Source organism: Podarcis cretensis, assembly GCF_951804945.1.
Source record: "Podarcis cretensis genome assembly, chromosome: 7".
Lineage (NCBI taxonomy): Eukaryota > Metazoa > Chordata > Lepidosauria > Squamata > Lacertidae > Podarcis > Podarcis cretensis.
The window spans coordinates 92,827,810-92,849,268 of NC_137176.1; the positions used below are offsets into that span (position 1 = coordinate 92,827,810).

Below are 21,459 nucleotides of genomic sequence, written 5' to 3' on the forward strand. Positions count from 1 at the left end.
GGAGCTGAGAGAGGCAGCTCTCCAGCAGTGCAGAGGCATCCTCTGCATGCCAAGCAGGTGTCCCACTAGGGAGCCAGCATGGACCCTTTGCATCCTCTGTTTGAGATGCTTGCATGTTGAGATATGAAGGACAGATCATGGCATTTAGGTTTGTTTTATCCTGTTGACATCCTACCTTTTCCTCCAAGGAGCTGCAGGTGACCTAATAATAATAATAATAATAATAATAATAATAATAATCAATTTTATTTATACCCCGCCCTCCCCAGCCAAGACTGGGCTCAGGGCGGCTAACACCAGATATAAAAACAATTGACTGAAATTCAATTTAAAAAACAAGATTAAAATACAACATTAAAGCATTAAAATGCAGCCTCATTTCAGTGGAAACTCAAATCAAAAACTTTTTTGGGGATGAAAACCTCAAGTCTTCACCAAGGCCAACTATCCAGACTGGTCCTACATGGGCCAGAAAAAAGCCAGGGAAGTCCCCAAATAGGAGTTCCATCACAAAAGGAGAAAGGAAAGAGGGGAAGGGGATCAAGTGGATTCCAAGCCAAAGGCCAGGCGGAACAACTCTGTCTTACAGGCCCTGCGGAAAGAGATCAGATCCCGCAGGGCCCTGGTCTCATGAGGCAGAGCGTTCCACCAGGCTGGAGCCAGAGTTGAAAAGACCCTAATGGTCAGGGGTCCCTTTACCTTTTTATCTGGAACCCACTTGGCCAGACCCGGGGAGGTTAACATCCCAGATTATGGCCAAAGTTAATGTAAGAACCCTAGGGACGCAGGTGGCGCTGTGGGTTAAAGCCTCAGCGCCTAGGGCTTGCCGATCGAAAGGTCGGCGGTTCGAATCCCTGCGGCGGGGTGCGCTCCCGCTGCTCGGTCCCAGCGCCTGCCAACCTAGCAGTTCGAAAGCACCTCCGGGTGCAAGTAGATAAATAGGGACCGCTTACCAGCGGGAAGGTAAACGGCGTTTCCGTGTGCGGCTCTGGCTCGCCAGAGCAGCGATGTCACGCTGGCCACGTGACCCGGAAGTGTCTCCGGACAGCGCTGGCCCCTGGCCTCTTAAGTGAGATGGGCGCACAACCCCAGAGTCTGTCAAGACTGGCCCGTACGGGCAGGGGTACCTTTACCTTTAATGTAAGAACACAGTTAGGCCAGTGACCCATCCAATTTCTCACATTAGCCAACTCCTTAGGTCCAGTTGTGGCCGACTCGGGGGTTGCGGTGCTCATCTCGCTTTACTGGCCGAGGGAGCCGGTGTACAGCTTCCGGGTCATGTGGCCAGCAGGACTAAGCTGCTTCTGGCGAATCAGAGCAGCGCACGGAAACACAGTTTAGCTTCCCGCCGGAGTGGTACCTATTTATCTTTTTAAAAAAATAATATTTACTAAAGTTTCAACAATTACAGAAAGAAAAAATAAACATACCACATTAAACAAAAACAAAACAACACACCACAATATAAAAAAGAGGAAAAAAACAAAAAAACAACAACAGAAAAAAAACCCCATTAAACAAAAACAAAAACGCAAAAAAGAAAATGCATCAGATCTCCTCATTACTAATCTTTCATTAGCTTATTTCCTTGACCTCCTCACACCTCCCTTTTTTGTATCCTAGGTCAATTATCCATTTCAGCAAATCCTTTCCCTCTTTTAAAATTTTTGTCCTGTAAATTGTCTTAATATAATGTAGCTTTACTTTTCCTCCTTTCACCAATTAACAGTCAGTTATTCCCAAATCCTTTATATCCTTTCTGCTAAAATCATATAATATTGTTCCAACATCCTTCTAACAGATATTAATTTTACAGTGTTTCTGTAAATAGTCTTTAAATTTCCTCCAATCTTCCTCCACCGACTCTTCTCCCTGGTCTCGGATTCTACCAGTCATTTCCGCCAGTTCCATATTGTCCATCACCTTCATCTGCCAGGTACCTATTTATCTACTTGCACTTTGACGTGCTTTTGAACTGCTAGGTGGGCAGGAGCCGGACCGAGCAAAGGGAGCTCACCCCCTCATTGGGATTCAAACCGCCGACCTTCTGATTGGCAAGTCCTAGGCTCTGTGGTTTAACCCACAGCGCCACCCGCGTCACAGCCAACTCCTAGGGGTCCCCAATAAAATATTTGAGGCGGTTGACGCTGAGCCCCACCCCAAATTTGATGGGCATTGCCGTTCAAATGGTGTGTGTGTGCTGCATCTTGGAATCGATTATGTGGAGTGAGGCTTACCTACCCCCCCTATTTTATTCCGGTTGTCATCTCTGGACCAGATGCCCATTATGGGAAACCTGCCAGCAGGATCCGACCCCCAGAGCCACTATTCCCCTTCTGTGGTTTCCAGCAACGGGCACTTATAATGCCAGTTATGGAGATAAGAGCATAGCCATTCGGGCTAGTAGTAGTCACGGCAAGCTCTGTTAAGAACAGCAGGAGATCCTGCTGGATGAGGCCACTGGCCCACCTGCGCCAGCATCCTGCCCTCACCTGGCCCAGCAGATGACCTGAATAGGAAACCCGCAAGCCCGGGCCCTTGGGGACCGAACCCGTGTCCTTCTGCCTGCAGAGCAGCTGCCCCGCCACTGCGGCACTCGGGGTGGAGGAGACCTCCCGGCTGCTGCCTGGGGGGGACAAGAAGGGGAGCCCCGAGGATGCTCTCCTCCGGCCCCGGTGCCATCCCTGCGGGCGGCTCAGCCCTGCCTCCGACGGGGGTGGCATCTTCTGGGCAAGAGGAGGAGAAGGAGGAGGAGGAGGAGGAGGAAAAGGAGAAGGGAAAGGAGAAGGAAAAGGAGGAGAAGGAGGAGAAGGAGGAGAAGGAGGAGAAGGAAAAGGAGAAGGAGAAGGAGAAGGAGGAGAAGGAAAAGGAGAAGGAAAAGGAAGAGAGGGAGAAGGAGAAGGAGAAGGAGGAGAAGGAGAAGGAGAAGGAAAAGGAGGAGAAGGAGAAGAAGGAAAAGGAGAAGGAAAAGGAGAAGGAGAAGGAGGAGAAGGAGAAGGAGAAGGAGGAGGAGGAGGAGGAGGAGAAGGAGAAGGAGAAGGAGGAGGAGAAGGAGGAGAAGGAAAAGGAGAAGGAAAAGGAGGAGAAGGAGAAGAAGGAGAAGAAGGAAAAGGAGAAGGAAAAAGAGGAGAGGGAGAAGGAGAAGGAGAAGAAGGAGAAGAAGGAAAAGGAGAAGGAAAAGGAGGAGAGGGAGAAGGAGAAGGAGCCGCGCCCCCCTCGCCCTCCCGCCGCTCCCGCCCGGCCCGGCCCTCCCGTCGACTCCGATTCAGGCTGCGGCGGGCCGGAAGGCGGGGCGCGGCGGGCCGGGCGGGGCACCTCCAGCCGCCGGGGCCGCCTCCTTTTCCTCCTGCTCCGCTGCTGCTGCTGCGGCTGCTGCTGCTGCTGAGCGGAGCGCGGGGGTTTCGCGGGGGTCCCCTCTCCAGGTGGGCGCCGCGGATTTGGGGGCTCACTTGCCACGGAGCCCCCATGTACGCCTTTTACTCGCTGCTGGTCTACATCTTCTACACCCTCTTCAAGAAGGATGGCGGCGAGGAGGAGGAGGCGGCGGCGGAAGGGGGGGCGAGGGGGCAGCAGCAGCAGCAGCCCCCCGACGGGCAGGACGGCGCTCCCCAGGTAAGGCGACAAGGCACCGGTCCTGTGGCTGGGCGTTCCGCGGGGCAAAGGAGGGAAGGGGGCGCGGGGGGCAGCCTTGCATCGCGGGTGGCGCTGTGGATGTCGCGGGCGTCCTTCGGGGGGGGGGTGTGCCTGCTGTGGGGGGGGGGCTGGCTCCAGATGGGGGTGTCGTCGCTCTCCGTGTTGCACCCCACTCCTAGCTATGGGGCATAGGAGCCAAGGTCCCTTGCCGCCCTCCAATAAAATATTTGAGTGCCCCCCCAAATTCTGGGGCATTGCCATTTAAAGGGCGTGCGTGTGGATTAGGTGGGGCGGGGCTTGTCTGCCTCCCCCCCCCATATTTTATTTCAGTTGGCACCCCTGCTATGGGGCCAGTACGTGCCAGCGGTGTGGGGCGCAACGTCAGGACGGTGCCTCTCTTAAACGGGTTGTGCCCAGACCAGCCTGGAGGACGGGGGTGGGAGAGTGAATTCAGGGCTTACCCCCCACCCAACCCCCAGGGAAGAGCTCCTGGGTCCCCCCCCCCTTGCAGCTCCCTCCCGCCCCTTTTCCCCTCCGTGCCCATAGCAAGATAAGAAGCTGCCTGTGTTAGTAACCTTGGTCCACCTAGTATTGCACGCACGGACTGGCAGCGGCGGCTCTCCTGGCTTTCAGGCAGGCGTCTCCCGTCTCCCCCCTCTGTCTTTGGAAGTGCCCGCGGGACTTGAACCCGGGACCTTCCCCTTGCAAGGCAGACGCCCTGCCGGGTAGCTCTGGCCCCCTGCCCATTTCTGCCTCCGAATTTTGCTGCATTGCTGAATGGGCTGCGATGCTTCCCTGAAGGGCTGCCCTCATTCAGACCGGAGGCCTGGAGGTGCTGAGGACCCTGGCATTTTGTCCCTTGGCCTCAGGTGTTTGTGCTCATTCCTAAGCAGCTGGCTGGAGTCAGGCCGGAGAAGGGGGAACCGGGGGTGGGGTGGGGTGATCTCCCTCCAACCAGCCTTAGTCAATGGTTACCAGATTTTTTCCAATGAATCGGGGGACACTTTCCCCCCTTTTTTGTGAAGCTGAGTAGCAACAGGGAGTCACCTGGGACGCGGGTGCCTATCAGGGCTTGCCGATCAGGAGGTCGGTGGTTTGAATCCCCGCGACGGGGTGAGCTCCCATTGCTTAGCCCCTGCTCCTGCCCACCTAGCAGTTCGAAAGCACGTCAAAGTGCAAGTAGATCAATAGGTACCGCTCTGGCGGGAAGGTAAATGGCATTTCTGTGCGCTGATCTGGTTTGCCAGAAGCAGCTTAGTCCTGCTGGCCACATGACCCAGAAGCTGTACGCCGGCTCCCTCGGCCAGTAAAGCGAGATGAACCCCGCAACCCCAGAGTCGGCCATGACTGGACCTGATGGTCAGGGGTCCCTTTAGCAACAGGGAGTCAGTAGTGGGCATGGTGAGGCAAAAGACCCTGGGCCAAGACCCAAAGACCCAAGCACACGTTGTTGTTGTTGAGTCGTGTGTCCTACTCTTTGTAACCCCCTGGACCAGAGCACGCCAGGCACTCCTGTCTTCCACTGCCTCCCGCAGTCTGGTCAAACTCATGCTGGTAGCTTCGAGAATACTATCCAACCATCTCGTCCTCTGTCATCCCCTTCTCCTTGTGCCCTCCATCTTTCCCAACATCAGATGTGAACGCAGCTCTCTCCCAGGTCTTATTCCAACACTCTAACCACTACACCACACTGCCTCCCATACTCTGAAGAGTAAATGTAGATAAACCGGTCCCCCAGGAGGCATGGAACAGAGAGCTGATCCGTAGATGCAGGATACCTGCAGCTAGAGTCGATAATCAGATAATGCTAATATTATTTACTTTGATATTTTAACCCAGGTGCAATGGGACTCATTCTTACTTTATTTTACGGTCTCAGTATTCATCTTTTAATTTTCATCAGTTAGAAGAGTTTCTTTTTGGCTTTATATACATTATAAAATGAAAATCTCCACAAAACTAACTAAATTACTAGATGCAGGAGATTCACCTATGTGGAGTGGAACCAAATACTTGAGTTGCTGCGGACATGATCTTGGGTGAACATGCAAATAACCCACCCAAGCTGAGCCTGATTTTCACATGGAAGGGTGTTTTGTGTGCGCACAGGGTGTGTATGTGTGTGTGTCTGTTTGTGTAGCTGGTGCCCCCTTGTACCTTACTGGCTGCCCACCCACCCACCCAAATCCTCAGTCTCCCATCCCTGCCTTTTCTGCCTCTTGACCCTCTGTGTTGGGAATGTGGTTTTCTCCCTGGAAACCCGATCTCCCCATCTCCTTCCACGCATGCGTGAGTTCATCCAAAGGTCTGCACATTTTTCATGGTCCATTGTCTGTCGGTTGCGGAGACTAAGTGATGGAAATTGGGTCCTCCGTGAGACTTCTGCGAGGAGCTGTGCCAACGACCAATGGGTGAGCGGCTTCTGGGAAGAGCTGCGGAGGACATAAAAAGTTCTGCAGGATGTGACATGCTGCAAGCTGTCTCTTTTCCACCCTGAAGTCCTGTCACTCTGGGGGGAGAGAACAGAAAGGGCTGGGATTCTTCAGAGGGAAAGAATTTCGGTCGGCGTTGACAGGCCAGAGAATGTGATGCCCGTGGCTTATTTATGTCTCTTGAAGGGGAATAGCTAATGGCTGTTTCGGAGAGAGGCGGAGGAGCAGCGACAGGAAGAAATGACTGCATGCAGAGTATAGCTCAGTTGGTAGAGAACGAGGCTCTCAGGGTCAGGGTTTGAGTACATGTTGTTGTTTAGTCGTGTCCCCCTGGATCAGAGCATGCCAGGCCCTCCTGTCTTCCACTGCCTCCCACAGTTTGGTCAAACTCATGCTGGTAGTTTTGAGAACACTGTCCAACCATCTCGTCCTCTGTCGTCCCCTTCTCCTTCTGCCCTCCATCTTTCCCAACATCAGGGTCTTTTCCAGGGAGTCTTCTCTTCTCATGAGGTGGCCAAAGTCTTGGAGCCTCAGCTTCAGGATCTGTCCTTCCAGTGAGCACTCAGGGCTGATTTCCTTCAGAATGGCGTGGTTGGATCTTCTTGCAGTCCATGGGACTCTCAAGAGTCTCCTCCAGCACCAGAATTCAAAAGCATCAGTTCTTCGGCGATCAGCCTTCTTTATGGTCCAGCTCTCACTTCCATACATCACTACTGGGAAAACCAGAGCTTGAACTATACGGACCTTTGTTGGCAAGGTGATGTCTCTGCTTCTCAAGATGCTGTCTAGGTTTGTCATTGCTTTCCTCTCAAGAAGCAGGCATCTTTTAATTTCGTGACTGCTGTCACCATCTGCAGTGATCATGGAGCCCAAGAAAGTAAAATCTCTCACTGCCTCCATTTCTTCCCCTTCTATTTGCCAGGAGGTGATGGGCCCAGTGGCCATGATCTTCGTTGTGTCATCTGCATATCTTAGGTTGTTGATATTTCTTCCGGCAATCTTAATTCCAGCTTGGGATTCATCCAGCCCAGCCTTTCGCATGATGAGTTCTGCATATAAGTTAAATAAGCAGGGACTGGTTATTTAGATTCCTGCATGGCAGGGAGTTGGACTCTGCAGTTCTATGTTTCTATTTTTTTTTAATGAATATTTATTAGGATTTTCAATAACAAAACAAAAACAAAAATAGACAGGGAAAAAATGACAAAAATACAAAACTTAAAAACAATTAAAAACACATAGAATTTCAATTGCTTATTTTCCTTTAACTTGTTTCTCAGACCTCCTCACACCTCCCCTTCTTGTATTCCAATTTAAATTATTAGCTCAGCAAATCCTTTGCAGTTCTATGTTTCTATTATGGCGAACCTCCTCATCACACAGCGGAAAAGGGGGTCCGTGGCAAAACTCTTTGACACCTGAGATCTCTGCTTCTTGTCCTGTGACTGCTTTTAATACTGGGTTTTAATCTGTTGCAACCTGCCCAGGGTCCTTAGGGTGAAGGGAGGGTAAGAAACTAAGAAGAGCCTTGCTGGATCGAGTCCAGCACCCTGTTTTCACAATGGCCAGCCAGATAACTCTCTCCACCATGAATTTGCCAAAGAAATAAAATACAGTGGTACCTCGGTTTACGAACTTAATCCTCGGTTTACGAACTTAATCCGTTCCAAAAGTCCGTTCTTAAACTGAAGCTATTCTTAAACCGAGGAGCACTTTCCCTAATGAGGCCTCCCGCTGCCGGTGCCCTTTCACCGTTCAGATTCCATTCTTATACCAAAGTAAAGTTCTCAAACCAAGACACCATGTGCAGTTTTGCGGAGTTTGTAAACCGAATCGTTCTTAAACCGGACTGTTCTTAAACCGAGGTACCACTGTAAATAAGTCATATAAATGATCATTGCCTGGAAGGCCACATTCAGGGACCTTCTGGTGTGACTGTTGTTGATCTGCCTCAACAAATCCTTTGGGTGTCATCTACGCAGCCTGCAACTTGAGCAGTCAATAAATGCCTTGTTTCTGTGACCCGAATGCTTGACCTATTCAGGCATGCTCCGCGCGCACTATGGATTTATCACACACAACTGCTGCAGAGTAGAATGTTTGCCCACGTAAACAGACACATGTAACCATTATCACACGTATTTTAAAAATGCATGTATATTTCACATTATTCTTTCTTGCGTTCGAGTGCTTTCCGTCCAGGAAGTCCAATAAAGTGTGAGGTGACCGTAGCGTCTGATGCTTGGGAGCTTGTTGCTGCTACTCAGTGTGGGGAGAAAGGTACTCTGTGCATGCTCAGAGGTACCATTTTTATTCATGCATCAGATGTCTCAAGCCTTACTGCACAGGTGGGGAACTTCAGGTCCAGGTGCCCAAGCCTCCTTATCAGACCCTTTGACCACTGTACACGCTGACCCTGTGTGGCCCCGCAAATATTTTTGCCTGTTTGGATAATGTGCTGATAATATCTTGTGTTTGCCTGTAAGGAGAATATAGAGGTGTGAGAGTGTGTGTAGAAACTAGCCCACTGTACAAAGGTAACATTCCTTCCCCTGCCCATTTTCCCTCGAAAGGTATCCCAGAAAGGAATTCGGCCTTCAGACAGAAAAAGATCTCCTAGTGGCATAAAAAAAAAAGATTTCAGAGCTAAGTGCTGCTAAGCCAGGCTCAAATGAGTCCCGCTGGACAGCCGCCGTTCCTGCAAGACCTCTTTATTTCCCTGCCCTTTAAAATATTTATTCCCACATCTCTGCTGCATCCGGAGGGCAGATGCCCCGTCAGTTGCTTGCCATGTGTGGAGAGAAGCGATAAATCTGGATCTGCTCATCCACAGGCAGAGGCCTCTGACAAACAGGCCCATCGCTCAGTGATGCGGTTTCCATGGCGCCTGTTGCCATGGAAACAGAGCTGCTTCCCAGCTAGGGTGGCCAGGCAGCTACAGCTGACGGGAAGGGGGGCATTTGAGGCCTGTCTGCTAGAGAGACACTGTGTGTGTGTGTGTGTGTGTGTGTGTGAGAATAAATGAACTCTGGGCCATTCCTCAGTTACATGCACCCTGTCATTTAAATGCATGCAAATTCACAACTGCCTCTGCTTTGACTTTAAATACAAGGAGAGAGGAACACCCCCACCCCCACAATCTCTGTCACTGACAGAGCAATTGACTCTGTCAAGGAAAGTGGAGGGGTGTTTGTGTTTGTGACAGCTTCCATTTCTAATGCTCCTTTCGCTGCCTGGAGTGACGGTTGGTTTGGCAGAAGCCCACCAGAGCATCCCTGCCAGGAAAGGGCCCCTAATTGTGGGAGAAATGAAACGTCAGAGCCAGGAGTGGGGGGGAATTGTCTGGGAATGGGCACAAATCCTAGAGAAGCTGATGTTGGGGGTGGAGGCAGGGTGAGGCCAGGCATCGCCGGTTATTTTCCAACACCATGATTTCCTCACGTACGCACCTCACGGACAACTCTAAGGCCCTATGGCCCCTGCTAAGAACATAAGGAGTACCTTTTGGATCAGGCCAGGGGCCCATCTAGTCCATTGTCCTGTTCTCACGGGGTCCAGCCAAAGGGAAACTTGCAAGCAGGATTCGAACACAAGAGCAACTCTGCCTTCCTGCAACTGGCCTTCAGAAGTATTGATATATTACTATATTATTATTATTATTATTATTATTATTATTATTATTATTATTATTATATTTTTTTTAAATAAATACTTATTGAGATTTTTTTAAATACAAAATGCAAAAATAATAAACAATATAACATATTTCATAACACATTTTTCAAAACTTCTTTGGACTCCCTCACGTCTCCCACTCCCACTTACATCATTGTAAATTTTTTCCAGCAATTTATCATCTTATTTATATTCTTAAATCTTGTTCAATTAATTTAATCTAATCTCCAAAAGTTTTATGTTTTCCTCAATCTCACTTATTGTCAAATTCAAATCTAATTCAATGGTAGGCAATTATTTATGATCTAGCATCCTTCTTAGCATTCGACCAAATTACAATACTTTTGTAAATAAATCTTGAATTTCTTCCAGTCTTCTTCAACCCTCTCTTCTCCCAGGTCTCGAATTCTACCAGTCATCTTGGCCAGTTGCATATAGTCCATCAGCTGCATCTGCCATCGATAGCCCTCTCCTCCTCCATGAATAAGTCTCATTCTCTTTTAAAAGCCACCGAGGTTGGTGGTCATACAGTAAGATAAAATAGAATAGAATACTGAGAGAAAGATAACGTAGAAAGATGTGGGATGTGGTCCACAGGTAGCAGACAAGTACAACATTCCTTGTAACGCTAGAGTGGACATGCAAGGGAATGTTTGGTCCAGCTAGTCGAAACTTCCTGTTCCTCCTGGCCTGGAGCATCCTTCCTCTTGCAGGTGACCAGAGGTGGGTGTGACCTTACCTGTCCAGGTAACAAAAGGACGAGTCATGCAGCACTCCCTTCCTTTTTCATCATTCTCCTTTGGTCTGCTTCCAGTTAGGACTGCTATCTTGGTTTTAGCCAACAGCAGAACAGGTTGTTGTTGTTGTTTAGTCGTTTAGTCGTGTCCGACTCTTCGTGACCCCTGGACCAGAGCATGCCAGGCACTTCCACTGCCTCCCTCATGCTGGTAGCTTCAAGAACACTGTCCCACCATCTTGTCCTCTGTCATCCCCTTCTCCTTGTGCCCTCCATCTTTCCCAACATCAGGGTCTTTTCCAGGGAGTCTTCTCTTCTCACGAGGTGGCCAAAGTCTTGGAGCCTCAGCTTCAGGATCTGTCCTTCCAGGGAGCACTCAGGGCTGATTTCCTTCAGAATGGAAAGGTTGGATCTTCTTGCAGTCCATGGGACTCTCAAAAGTCTCCTCCAGCACCAGAATTCAAAAGCATCAATTCTTTGGCGATCAGCCTTCTTTATGGTCCAGCTCTCACTTCCATACATCACTACTGGGAAAACCATACTGGGATGGATAGTTAGAAGTCACTTTTACAGTGGTACCTCGGGTTACATACGCTTCAGGTTACAGACTCCGCTAACCCAGAAATAGTGCTTCAGGTTAAGAACTTTGCTTCAGGATGAGAACAGAAATCATGCTCTGGCGGCGTGGCGGCAGCAGGAGGCCCCATTAGCTAAAGTGGTGCTTCAGGTTAAGAACAGTTTCAGGTTAAGAACGGACCTCCGGAATGAATTAAGTACTTAGCTCAAGGTGCCACTGGACTTATCTTTCTTTTGTGGGAATGTTCAGGGTGACAGGAGAGGATATAGTGTTTATTAATATCCTTCCTAACTTGTGCTGGCAAGTTTCTTTATGTAGCAGAGTTACACTCCCTTTCTCACGCACAGCAAATAGCTGGTTGCAGGCTCGTGGAAGCCTCTCACTGTTATACAATTCAGTCTGTCTCAGATTGAATTGTATAGTTCCTGGTAAGTTCCCTTTAAATCCCTCTTAAAAGAATAAAAACAGCACAATCCTATTCATAGTCAATGAAAAGTTTACTCACTTTCAGCAAGTACAGTGGTACCTATGGTTGTGAATGGGATCCGTTCCAGAGGGCCATTTGCAACATGAATAGAGTGCAAGCCGCAGCGGCGCGTCTGCGCATGCGCAGGTTGCGATCCGCCGCTTCTGCGCATCCGCATGACGTCATTTTGCGGCGAAACCTGGAAGTAACCCTTTCTGGTACTTCCGGGTCGCAGCGGGACATAACCTGAAAGAACGTAACATGAAGCAAACGTAACATGAGGTTTGACTGTACTCAGCATATCAATCCTGAAGGCAGGTTTAAAGACTTAAAGTTACAAATAGCAACATGTGGATTTGCCCCAAATAGGGGAAAAAACCTGTGCTGAAGAATGGATGCTTTTGAATTATGGTGCTGGAGGAGACTCTTGAGACTCCCATGGACTGCAAGAAGATCAAACGCATCCATTGTGACCAAACTGTGGGAGGCAGTGGAAGACAGGAGGGCCTGGCGTGCTCTGGTCCAGGGGGTCACGAAGAGGCGGACACGACTAAATAACTAAACAACAACAAACTATTCATGCATTAGGTGTGCCAGCAAGTCTTCTTCATAATAGCCTGATTTTCAGTCTAAAGAGATATCCATTTATTCCTCCCTCTGCTGATGTTTCCCAGTGTTCAGACCAGGCATCACAGATTCCTTGCTCTTCCTTTCCATCTAAGACCGTGATTCCCAACGTGAGGCACACGCCCCACAGGGGAAATTCGAGAATGAGTTATTAACAGTTAATGGCCTTTTAGGTTTCCTCCATGTGAATAGGTACTCACTTTTTGAAGTACTGATATGTAGTCAAAAATAGAATTCAAAGGACCCCTGGAAGGGATGGGAGAAAGTCAGGAAGATTCAGCGTAATCTCAATATTTGGACTTTGTACTGTTTTATGTTGTATATTATATCTTTGAAAATCAATTAAAAATATTATGAAAAAGTTCACTTTTTGAATAATACAAATTATATGTCATGGGGGGGGAATCAGGATTTTAGAGATGCTTAGCTGGGGCATGGGCAAAAAAAGGTTGGGAATAATAATAATAATAATAATAATAATAATAATAATTTATTATTTATACCCCGCCCATCTGGCTGGGCTTCCCCAGCCACTCTGGGCTGCTTCCAAAAAAATAAAATAAAATAAAATAAAATAAAAAATACTGTAATACATCAAACATTAAAAGCTTCCCCAAACATTCTCCATTTCTTGTTGCTATATATTTTTAAAGATGTTCTTACACTTTGTCTCCTGTTGCTTCGACCCCACCTAGGACTGCAAAGCTTTTTCCATGGAGCAATCAAGGAGGACGAAGAAAGCCCTGAGCAAAGACCCCTGGAAGGAGATGAGCGAACTGGACAGTAAGTCACCCGGACCCCTCCCTGTCTGCCCCCCACCTCCAGCAGCAAAAGTTAGGGTAGCCCAGAATGGTTGGCTAGTCCCAAAGTCTTCCTGTCCTCCCTAATGGGGCCTTGTATATGTGGGAACGTTCAGGGAGGCAGGAAAGGATATACTGTTTATTAATATCCTTCCTAACTTGCGCTAGCAAGTTCCTTTATGTAGCAAGGTTACATCCCCCTTTTTACATGCACAGTAGATAGCTGATTGCAGGCTCGTGTGAGCCTCTCACTATTACAGTGGATGCTCGGGTTGCAAACGTGATCCGTGCGGGATGCACATTCGCAACCTGCAGCATTTGCAACCTGCGTTAACGCAGGCGCAAGTAGCGATTCAGTGCTTCTGTGCATGTGCAAAGCGCGATTTAGCACTTCTGCGCGTGCATGACCGCCAAAACCTGGAAGTAACCCGTTCCAGTACTTCTGGGTTTCGGTGGTCCGCAACCCAAAAAAGCGCAACTTGAAGTGGCTGTAACCCGAGGTATAACTGTATACAATTCCCTTTGAATCCTTCTTAAAAGAATAAAGGCGCCACAATCTTACTCAAAGTCAAGAAAATAAGTTTACTTACATCAGTTCACAGTTGGATCCCTGAAGGCAGATCTACCCCATATGGGGGAATAATCCCAGTGCTTCTGCTAGCTGAGAGCTAGCAGAGGAGTCCTAGCTGGTCAAACGAAGAAGGAAGTCAAAAAGAGAGAAGTGTGCTGCATGACTCGTCTTTTTGTTACCTGGACAGGTAAGGCCACGCCCACCTCTAGTCGCATGCAAAAGGGAGGATGCTCCAGCCAGGAGGAACAGAAAGTTTTGACTGGCTGGACCAAACATTCCCCCGTATGTCTTCTCCAGCATTTCAAGGAATAATAGTAGTAGTAGTAGTAGTAATAATAATAATAATAATAATAATAATTTTATTTATATCCCGCCCTCCTGAGCCAAAGCCGGGGGCTCAGAGCAGCTAACAACAATAAAAGTAACATAATGTTCTAAAATCAATTCCTTCTAAAATCAATTGAAAATCTAATTCATGGTGACCATTGGGCTAGAGTTCTGTAAGGATTACCAAAGGAGGTGGTCAGACTGTGCCTTGGACAAAGGCCTGGTGGAACAACTCCATCTTGCAGGCCCTGCGGAAAGATATAAAGTTCCACTGGATCGGGGCCACAGCGGAAAAACCCTGGCTCTGGTTGAGGCCAGTCTAACCTCCCTGTGGCCTGGGATCTCCAAGATGTTTTTGTTTGAAGAAGGTCCTCCGTGAGACATACCAGGAGAGGCGGTCCCGTAGGGAAAAGGGTCCTAGGCCGCATGGGGCTTTAAAGGTTAAAACCAGCCCCTTGAACCTAATCCTGTACTCCACCGGGAGCCAGTGCAGTTGATATAGCACTGGGTGAATGTGATCCCGCAGAGAGGACTCCGTAAGGATGGAGTCATCCTCATCATGAACAGGGCACTGGTCCCGTCCAATGTGCAGCGATTTGGGAATCAGCTCAGGTGTTTGGCTGTCCATACATCTTGGGAGAGACTCTGTGCTGCTGGGCTCAGTCCCCAGGTCTTGGGTTGGAACACAGCCACTCCCCACCATCTCTCCCCACCCAGGAACAAAACGGGCTTTCTGATGGGGAGGGTCAGCCCCGAGAGAGGATGCTGCCGGTTGGTACTTTTTCTCCCTGGCCAGGGGTCTCTTCTCTTGGCAGGCAGCTCGGAGAGCGACAGAAGCAACAATACAGAGGAAGAGGAGGAAGAGGAGGAAGGCCTTGGGTTGGGGGACGCCCCGACTCCGCTCACAGAGTTCCGGTCCCTCAAGGCGGAGGCTGCTGTGAAGACCCTCCTTGGGGAAAAAGACCCGGCCAGTGGAAAGGTGAGTGCCCCCACCACAAATCCATTTCACTTCTGTTCTGCAGTGGTGGAACGGGGGGAAGTGGCCTTGTGGAAAACATTAAATTAAATATGGAGTTAAAATGATTGGATAGATAAATATAAGATGGGGGACACCTGTTTTGCCAACAGGACATGTTGAAAGGATCTAGGACAGGCGTCAGTAAATTTTTTCAGCTGTGGGCCAGTCCACTGTCCCTCAGACCTTGTAGGGGTCTATATTTTTTTTGGGGGGGGGGAATGAACTGATGCGTCCTCTGTCGTCCCTTCTCCTTGTGCCCTCCATCTTTCCCAGCATCAGGGTCTTTTCCAGGGAGTCTTTTCCAGGGAGTCTTCTCTTCTCATGAGGTGGCCAAAGTATTGCAGCCTCAGCTTCAGGATCTGTCCTTCCAGTGAGCACTCAGGGCTGATTTCCTTCAGAATGGAGAGGTTTGATCTTCTTGCAGTCCATGGGACTCTCAAGAGTCTCCTCCAGCACCAGAATTCAAAAGCATCAATTCTTCAGCGATCAGCCTTCTTTATGGTCCAGCTCTCACTTCCATACATCACTACTGGGAAAACCATAGCTTTAACCAGGGGTCAGCAAACTTTTTCAGCAGGGGGCTGGTCCACTGTCCCTGAGACCTTGTGAGGGGCTGGACTATATTTTGAAAAAAAAAAAAAAATGAATGAATTCCTATGCCCCACAAATAACCCAGAGATGCATTTTAAATAAAAGCACATGTCAGGGGCTCAGGAGCAGAGGCACAGGGGAGAGAGGAAATGGAGAGCGAAGGGGAAGAATCTGAGGGCAGCGTAGGGGAGTATGACAGCGGAACAGACAGCCAAGCTGTTCATAGACCACGTGTTTAAGGTTCACGGCTTACCGCGGTCCATCCTGTCTGACCGGGGTCGCCAATTCATCTCGAGCTTCTGGCAGAAGCTGCTGGGCATCCTGAACGTCAAGATCAACTTAGCGTCGGCACGACACCCGCAGACCAACGGACAAGCGGAGAGGGTCAACGCCATCATGCAGCAGTACCTGAGATGCTACGCGAATCAACAGCCCTCGACCTGGGTGGACTACCTACCGCTGGCCGAGTTTGCCTACAACAACACGAAGCACGTGTCCACGGGGGTGACACCATTCTTCGCCAACAATGGACGGCATCCCAGAACCTTCCCGGGATTAGAGAAAGTGGGGGAGGGGGAGACACAGGGAGCAGAGGCCTTGGCAGCGGAATTACAGGAGGTCCACGAGCAACTCCGAAGGCACTTAGAACTAGCAAAACACGCCTACAAAGTGCAGGCAGACAGGCACAGGAGAGTCGGGGAAGACATCCAAGTGGGGGACTGGGTCTGGTTAGCAGCCCAGGCAGTGCCGGCCAGAACGTTAGCTAAGAAGAAGCTCGGACACAAGCAGCTAGGGCCTTACCAAGTCGAGGCACAAATCAATCCGGTAGCCTTCCGGTTGACACTCCCGGAGGGCTCCAGAATGCACCCGGTCTTTCATAGGTCAGTGCTTACACCATACAAGGAACCCCACAGGTTTCAGGCGCCAGGGAACGCACCAGACCCACCCCGCAAATCGCCAACAAGGGGGGGTCACCGAGGGCGGCGCCACTCAACGAGGTCACGGAGATTTTAGACTCGAGATGGGGGGAAGAGGGGGTTGAATATCTCCTCGCCAGGGAAGGTACCCCGGCCAGCGCCAACAGGTGGGTACCGTACTATGCCGTGGAGGAGCACTACCTCAAAGACGAGTTCCATGCACTCTTCCCACACAGACCTATGCCGGCGGATTATTTCGACGACTATCTTTTCACACCCACACTTTCAGCCAACACGTTCCAGGGGTTCTCATCAGCTGAGGAAACGGCGCCAGAAACTAGCTCCCCAGAGGGATCGCTCTCGGGGTTTGCCACAAACCGCTCTTACTGGTGGGACAATCAACCGGAGGTGGGGTGGAGCAGTGAACTGATGAGGGGGCCCTTACACGCAGCATCACCCGAGGCAACAGGGGGAGAGAGGGACATGGACGCGTTGGGGGAGGATCCTGGGTTCGAGCACAGCTGCAGAGAGATGGAAGCAGAGGAGATCGACGTCGACGAGCCCATTACGGACTGGCCAGATCCAGCTGGCGGGCTGCACACCAGGGGGGAAGAACTGTATCCCGCACTCACCCCCACAGCGCTGGAGCACCCGGAACCCGCACCCGAAGAGGGGGAGGGGGGAAGGGGGGGCTTCGAGGGGGGGATGGATGTCAGGGGCTCAGGAGCAGAGGCACAGGGGAGAGAGGAAATGGAGAGCGAAGGGGAAGAATCTGAGGGCAGCGTAGGGGAGTATGACAGTGGCCCGAGAGATTCCATGAGCTTCTCCAGCGATTCAGAAGATTCCCAGAGGGGGGCGCCGACGGCCAGGGCAAGGGGGGTCCCAGGGGGGACACACCAGAAGCAAGGGGCCAGCGGGGACTCCCAAAGCAGCAGCGAGAGATCAGGACCAGCTCCTCCACCAGAGCGTAGTGGGGGGGGGGAAGAGTCCCATGTATCAGGGCCAGCTTCTCCTCCAGCAGGGAGAGAAGATGAATCACGCCTCCATCGCAGAGTGAGGGAACGGAGGGGAGGTCAGGTCCAGCTAGCCTCCCCGAAGGGGGAAGCAGTGACAGGAGCAGTGTAACGGTCAGGAGAAAGGTTGCCGGCTGGGCGCGCGCGCCAAGTTCGAATGTACAGGCGCGCGGCACAGCAGGTAACCCGGATTGGGAACCAGGTCCTAAAGCCCGCCGGAGGGAGGGGGAAGACTCAGGGGACTCAGCGTCAGAAGAGTCTAGAAAGGGCAAGACCCCAGTGGACAGGCGGACCCAGAGGAGGAAAGAGCAAAGGAAGAGGTGGAGCAAGGCTAGAGTCTTAAACTGGTGTCTGGGGGGAGGAGATTCAGACGGAGCTTCAGCGGTCTAGGGTTTAAGACGTAGAGCTGCACGCCGCGGCTTTGAAATCGAAACTGCGTTTCAATAAAGACTTTTGTATATAACACGGACTGGCATTCGTCCTTTGTGAGCTGGGACCTCGGGCAGCTCTCACAGCACACATTCTACTCATGTAAAAACTCCAGGCAGGCCCCACAAATAACCCAGAGATACATTTTAAATGAAAGGAGACATTCTACTCATGTAAAAACACACTGATTTCTGGATCGTCTGCGGGCCGGATTTAGAAGACGATTTGGCCGGATCCAGGCCCCGGGCCTTAGTTTGCCACCCATGAGTTGGGGTGTAGGAAAAGAGGAGACTAAGAGGGGATATAATAGCCATCTTCAAATATCTGAAGGGCTGTCCCATGGAAGATGGAGCAAGCTTGTTTTCCCTTGCTCTGGAGGGTAGGACTTGAACCCATGGCTTCAAGTCACAAGGAAGGAGATTCCGACTAAACATCAGGAAGAACTTTCTGGTGGTAAGAGCTGTTTGACAGTAGGACAGATTCCCTCCGAAGGTGACAGGCTCTCCTTTGCTGGAATTTTTTAGCAGAGGTTGGCTGGCCACGTGTTGAAGGTTCTTTAGCTGTGATTCTTGCATTGCAGTGGGTTGAGCTAATAATAATAATAATAATAATAATAATAATAATAATAATAATAATATTTATACCCCTCCCTCCCCAACCAAGACCAGGCTCAGGGCAGCTAACCACTGATATAAAAACAAATTGATTGAAATACAACTTAAAAACAAGATTAAAACCTTCAAATGCAGCCTCATTTCAATGGAAACTCAAATCAAAAACTTTTTTGGAGATGAAAACATCAGGTCTTCACCAAGGCCAACTATCCAGACTGGTCCTACGTGGGCCAGAAAAAAGCCAGGGAAGTCCCCAAATAGGAGTTCCATCACAGAAGGAGAAAGGAAAGAGGAAAGAGGGGAAGGGGATCAAGTTGATTCCAAGCCAAAGGCCAGGCGGAACAACTCTGTCTTACAGGCCCTGCGGAAAGAAATCAGATCCTGCTAGATTTGGGTTCCACTCCAACTCCAGAGTTATACGATTCTCTACAATATGCTGCTGTTTTTCTGACCTTTCTCTTGTCTCCCGCCCTGCTCTCCTCCTCGGGTCCTGCTCCGTCCCGCCACCAGCCTCCCGAGTCGCCTCTCCTCTCGGTGATCTCCCACCTCCTCTCCTTCCTGGAGCATTATGCGCAGATGCAGCAGCTGCAAGAGCAGGCTGGTGAGTATCGCTCCCGCCTGCGCAAGGAGGAGAGTCGCCGCCGCAAGCAGCTGAGGAGTCTGAAGAGGGCCTATCGCCAGCGGGTGAAGGACAAGCTCAGCCTCATTGAGAGCCTGGAAGGGGTCATCTCTGAGCAGCAAGGCTTGCTGGAGAAGATGCACGAAGGTGAGCGGTGTCAGTATGGCTTTCAACCGATGTGCAACGACTGGGCTCAGTAACTGGTTCTGCCCCGACCGGGCTAGGCGACAGGAGCACTTTTTCCTTTTTAAAATGTTTATTAAATAAATTTTATTAGTACCGTATTTTTTGCTCTATAAGACGCACCAGACCACAAGACGCACCTAGTTTTGGGAGGAGGAAAACAAGAAAAAATATATTCTGAATCTCAGAAGCCAGAACAGCGATAGCAGCAATCCCTCTTGCTGTTCTGGCTTCTGGGATAGCTGCGCAGCCTGCATTCGCTCCATAAGACTCACACACATTTCCCCTTACTTTTTAGGAGGGAAAAAGTGAGTCTTATAGAGCAAAAAATATTGTCTTTTCCACACATAACAATAACAATGCACAACACACAAAAACCAACATTCAAAAAACTAAAAAAGCAACAACTAAAATAAACAAATCCATATCTTACAAGTTAATAATATAAACACTAAAAAAACAACAAAACATTGACTTCCACCAATCCCACAGCACCTCCTTTATCTCTCATTGTGTTTTCCTGTTTTCCTTATCATCTCTATCCTAGCATCCAGATATAAATCCCTCTTTCTTATCCTTTCACTTCACAAGGTTATTCCAGACTCAGCCAGATTTCTGTCCTCGAACCTTGGCTTTTGAGGTATTCATTTAGGTGCTCCTATTCCTTTTTCACTTCACTTTTTGGTTTTTGTCTCATTATGTCTGTCAATTTGGCTAATTCGAAGTATTCTGAAAGCTTACATAACCACTCTCCCCTAGTGGGTAACCTATTCCCTTTCCAGTACTTAGCCACCAGGATTCTTGCTGCAGACTTTGCGTATAAGAAAAATTTAGTTTTGTCTTTTGGAATATCATCATTTAAAATTCCTAAAAGGAATGCCTCTGGCCTTTTACTATATGATATTCTTAATATTTTCTTTATTTCTTCATGGAGCACTTTCAGAGACCATCCAATCCTGGAAAGCCGGTCTCAGCGCACTGGAGCCACAACTGTGCATCGTGAGCACCAATCTCAGCAGAGTATAAATAACGCAAAAGCTAGCTGTGAAGCATAACTCCTTTTATTTCTAATAGCTACTGCAAACTAAAGAACTACTGGCTTGCATGAGTGTTACAGCTCCCACTCAGCCATCTAGTCACTACACAGATAAGACTGTCTCCACACACAGGCGCGGAAGAGTAGAAGAGCAGTTCCCGCCCCCTCCTTTCTCAAAACATCAGATCAGGAGATTCTTGCAATGGGAGGGGGTGAAAATATCAAGCCCAGGTGCCCTCCCCAAGCACAGTAGGGACTCAGCCACATTAGCTGAAAAAGCAGCGTTTTAAATGCATTATAAGCATGCAACACCAGATGGTGCTGTAGAGCAAAAAAACGTATCTGTGATTTTGCATAGAGATTTTTTATTTTGTTATAACAATTTAATTTATGACTTATTTATAGCGGGGGTTTTCCTGTGTGAAGATCCACCCTAGGTTCCTCACTGGGGTGACAGACCCCCTCCCCGCCAAGTGTCCCTATTTTCCAGGGACAATCCCGGATTTACAGAAGCCATCCCGGTTTCTGATTTGATCCCGAAATGTCCTGTTTTTCCCATCTTCATCAGAGAAATGTTGGTGTGGATGGGGCGGGCCACAGATATGCCTCTCTGTCCCCTGTATATTTTGCAATATTTTGCTAGTTTTTATCTAAGGTGCTTCTGTATTTCCTGTGTGTGTGTGTGTGTGTGTGTGTGTGTGTGTGTAAGCAACATGATTGACAGGAAACTAAATAACATAATTGACAGGCTGTGTGGCCACCTGTCAGGGTTGCTTTAGGTCTCCCCTGCCAATTTCATAGAATCATAGAATCATGGAGTTGGAAGAGACCACAAGGGCCATCGAGTCCCACCCCCTGCCAAGCAGGAAACACCATCAGAGCACTCCTGACATATGGTTGTCAAGCCTCTGCTTAAAGACCTCCAAAGAAGGAGACTCCACCACACTCCTTGGCAGAAAATTCCACTGTCAAACAGCTCTTACTGTCAGGAAGTTCTTCCTAATGTTTAGGTGGAATCTTCTTTCTTGTAGTTTGGAACCATTGCTCCGTGTCCGCTTCTCTGGAGCAGCAGAAAACAACCTTTCTCCCTCCTCTATGTGACATCCTTTTATATATTTGAACATGGCTATCATATCACCCCTTAACCTCCTCTTCTCCAGGCTAAACATGCCCAGCTTAGCCGTTCCTCATAAGA

At 49.3% G+C, this 21,459-nt stretch overlaps 1 protein-coding gene across 1 annotated transcript in view; it reads left to right on the forward strand.

Moving 5' to 3' along the window:
- The first annotated feature begins 3,391 nt into the window (after positions 1 to 3,391).
- The window catches only part of KIFC2 (kinesin family member C2), a 54,535-nt gene continuing 36,467 nt past the window's right edge, over positions 3,392 to 21,459 (forward strand). Inside the window, exons 1-4 of the mRNA XM_079984217.1 lie at positions 3,392 to 3,612; positions 12,842 to 12,929; positions 14,660 to 14,823; positions 18,937 to 19,192. Coding sequence (XP_079840343.1) covers positions 3,466 to 3,612; positions 12,842 to 12,929; positions 14,660 to 14,823; positions 18,937 to 19,192 — 655 coding nt within the window. The 5' untranslated portion in view covers positions 3,392 to 3,465. The remainder of the gene's footprint in view (positions 3,613 to 12,841; positions 12,930 to 14,659; positions 14,824 to 18,936; positions 19,193 to 21,459) is intronic.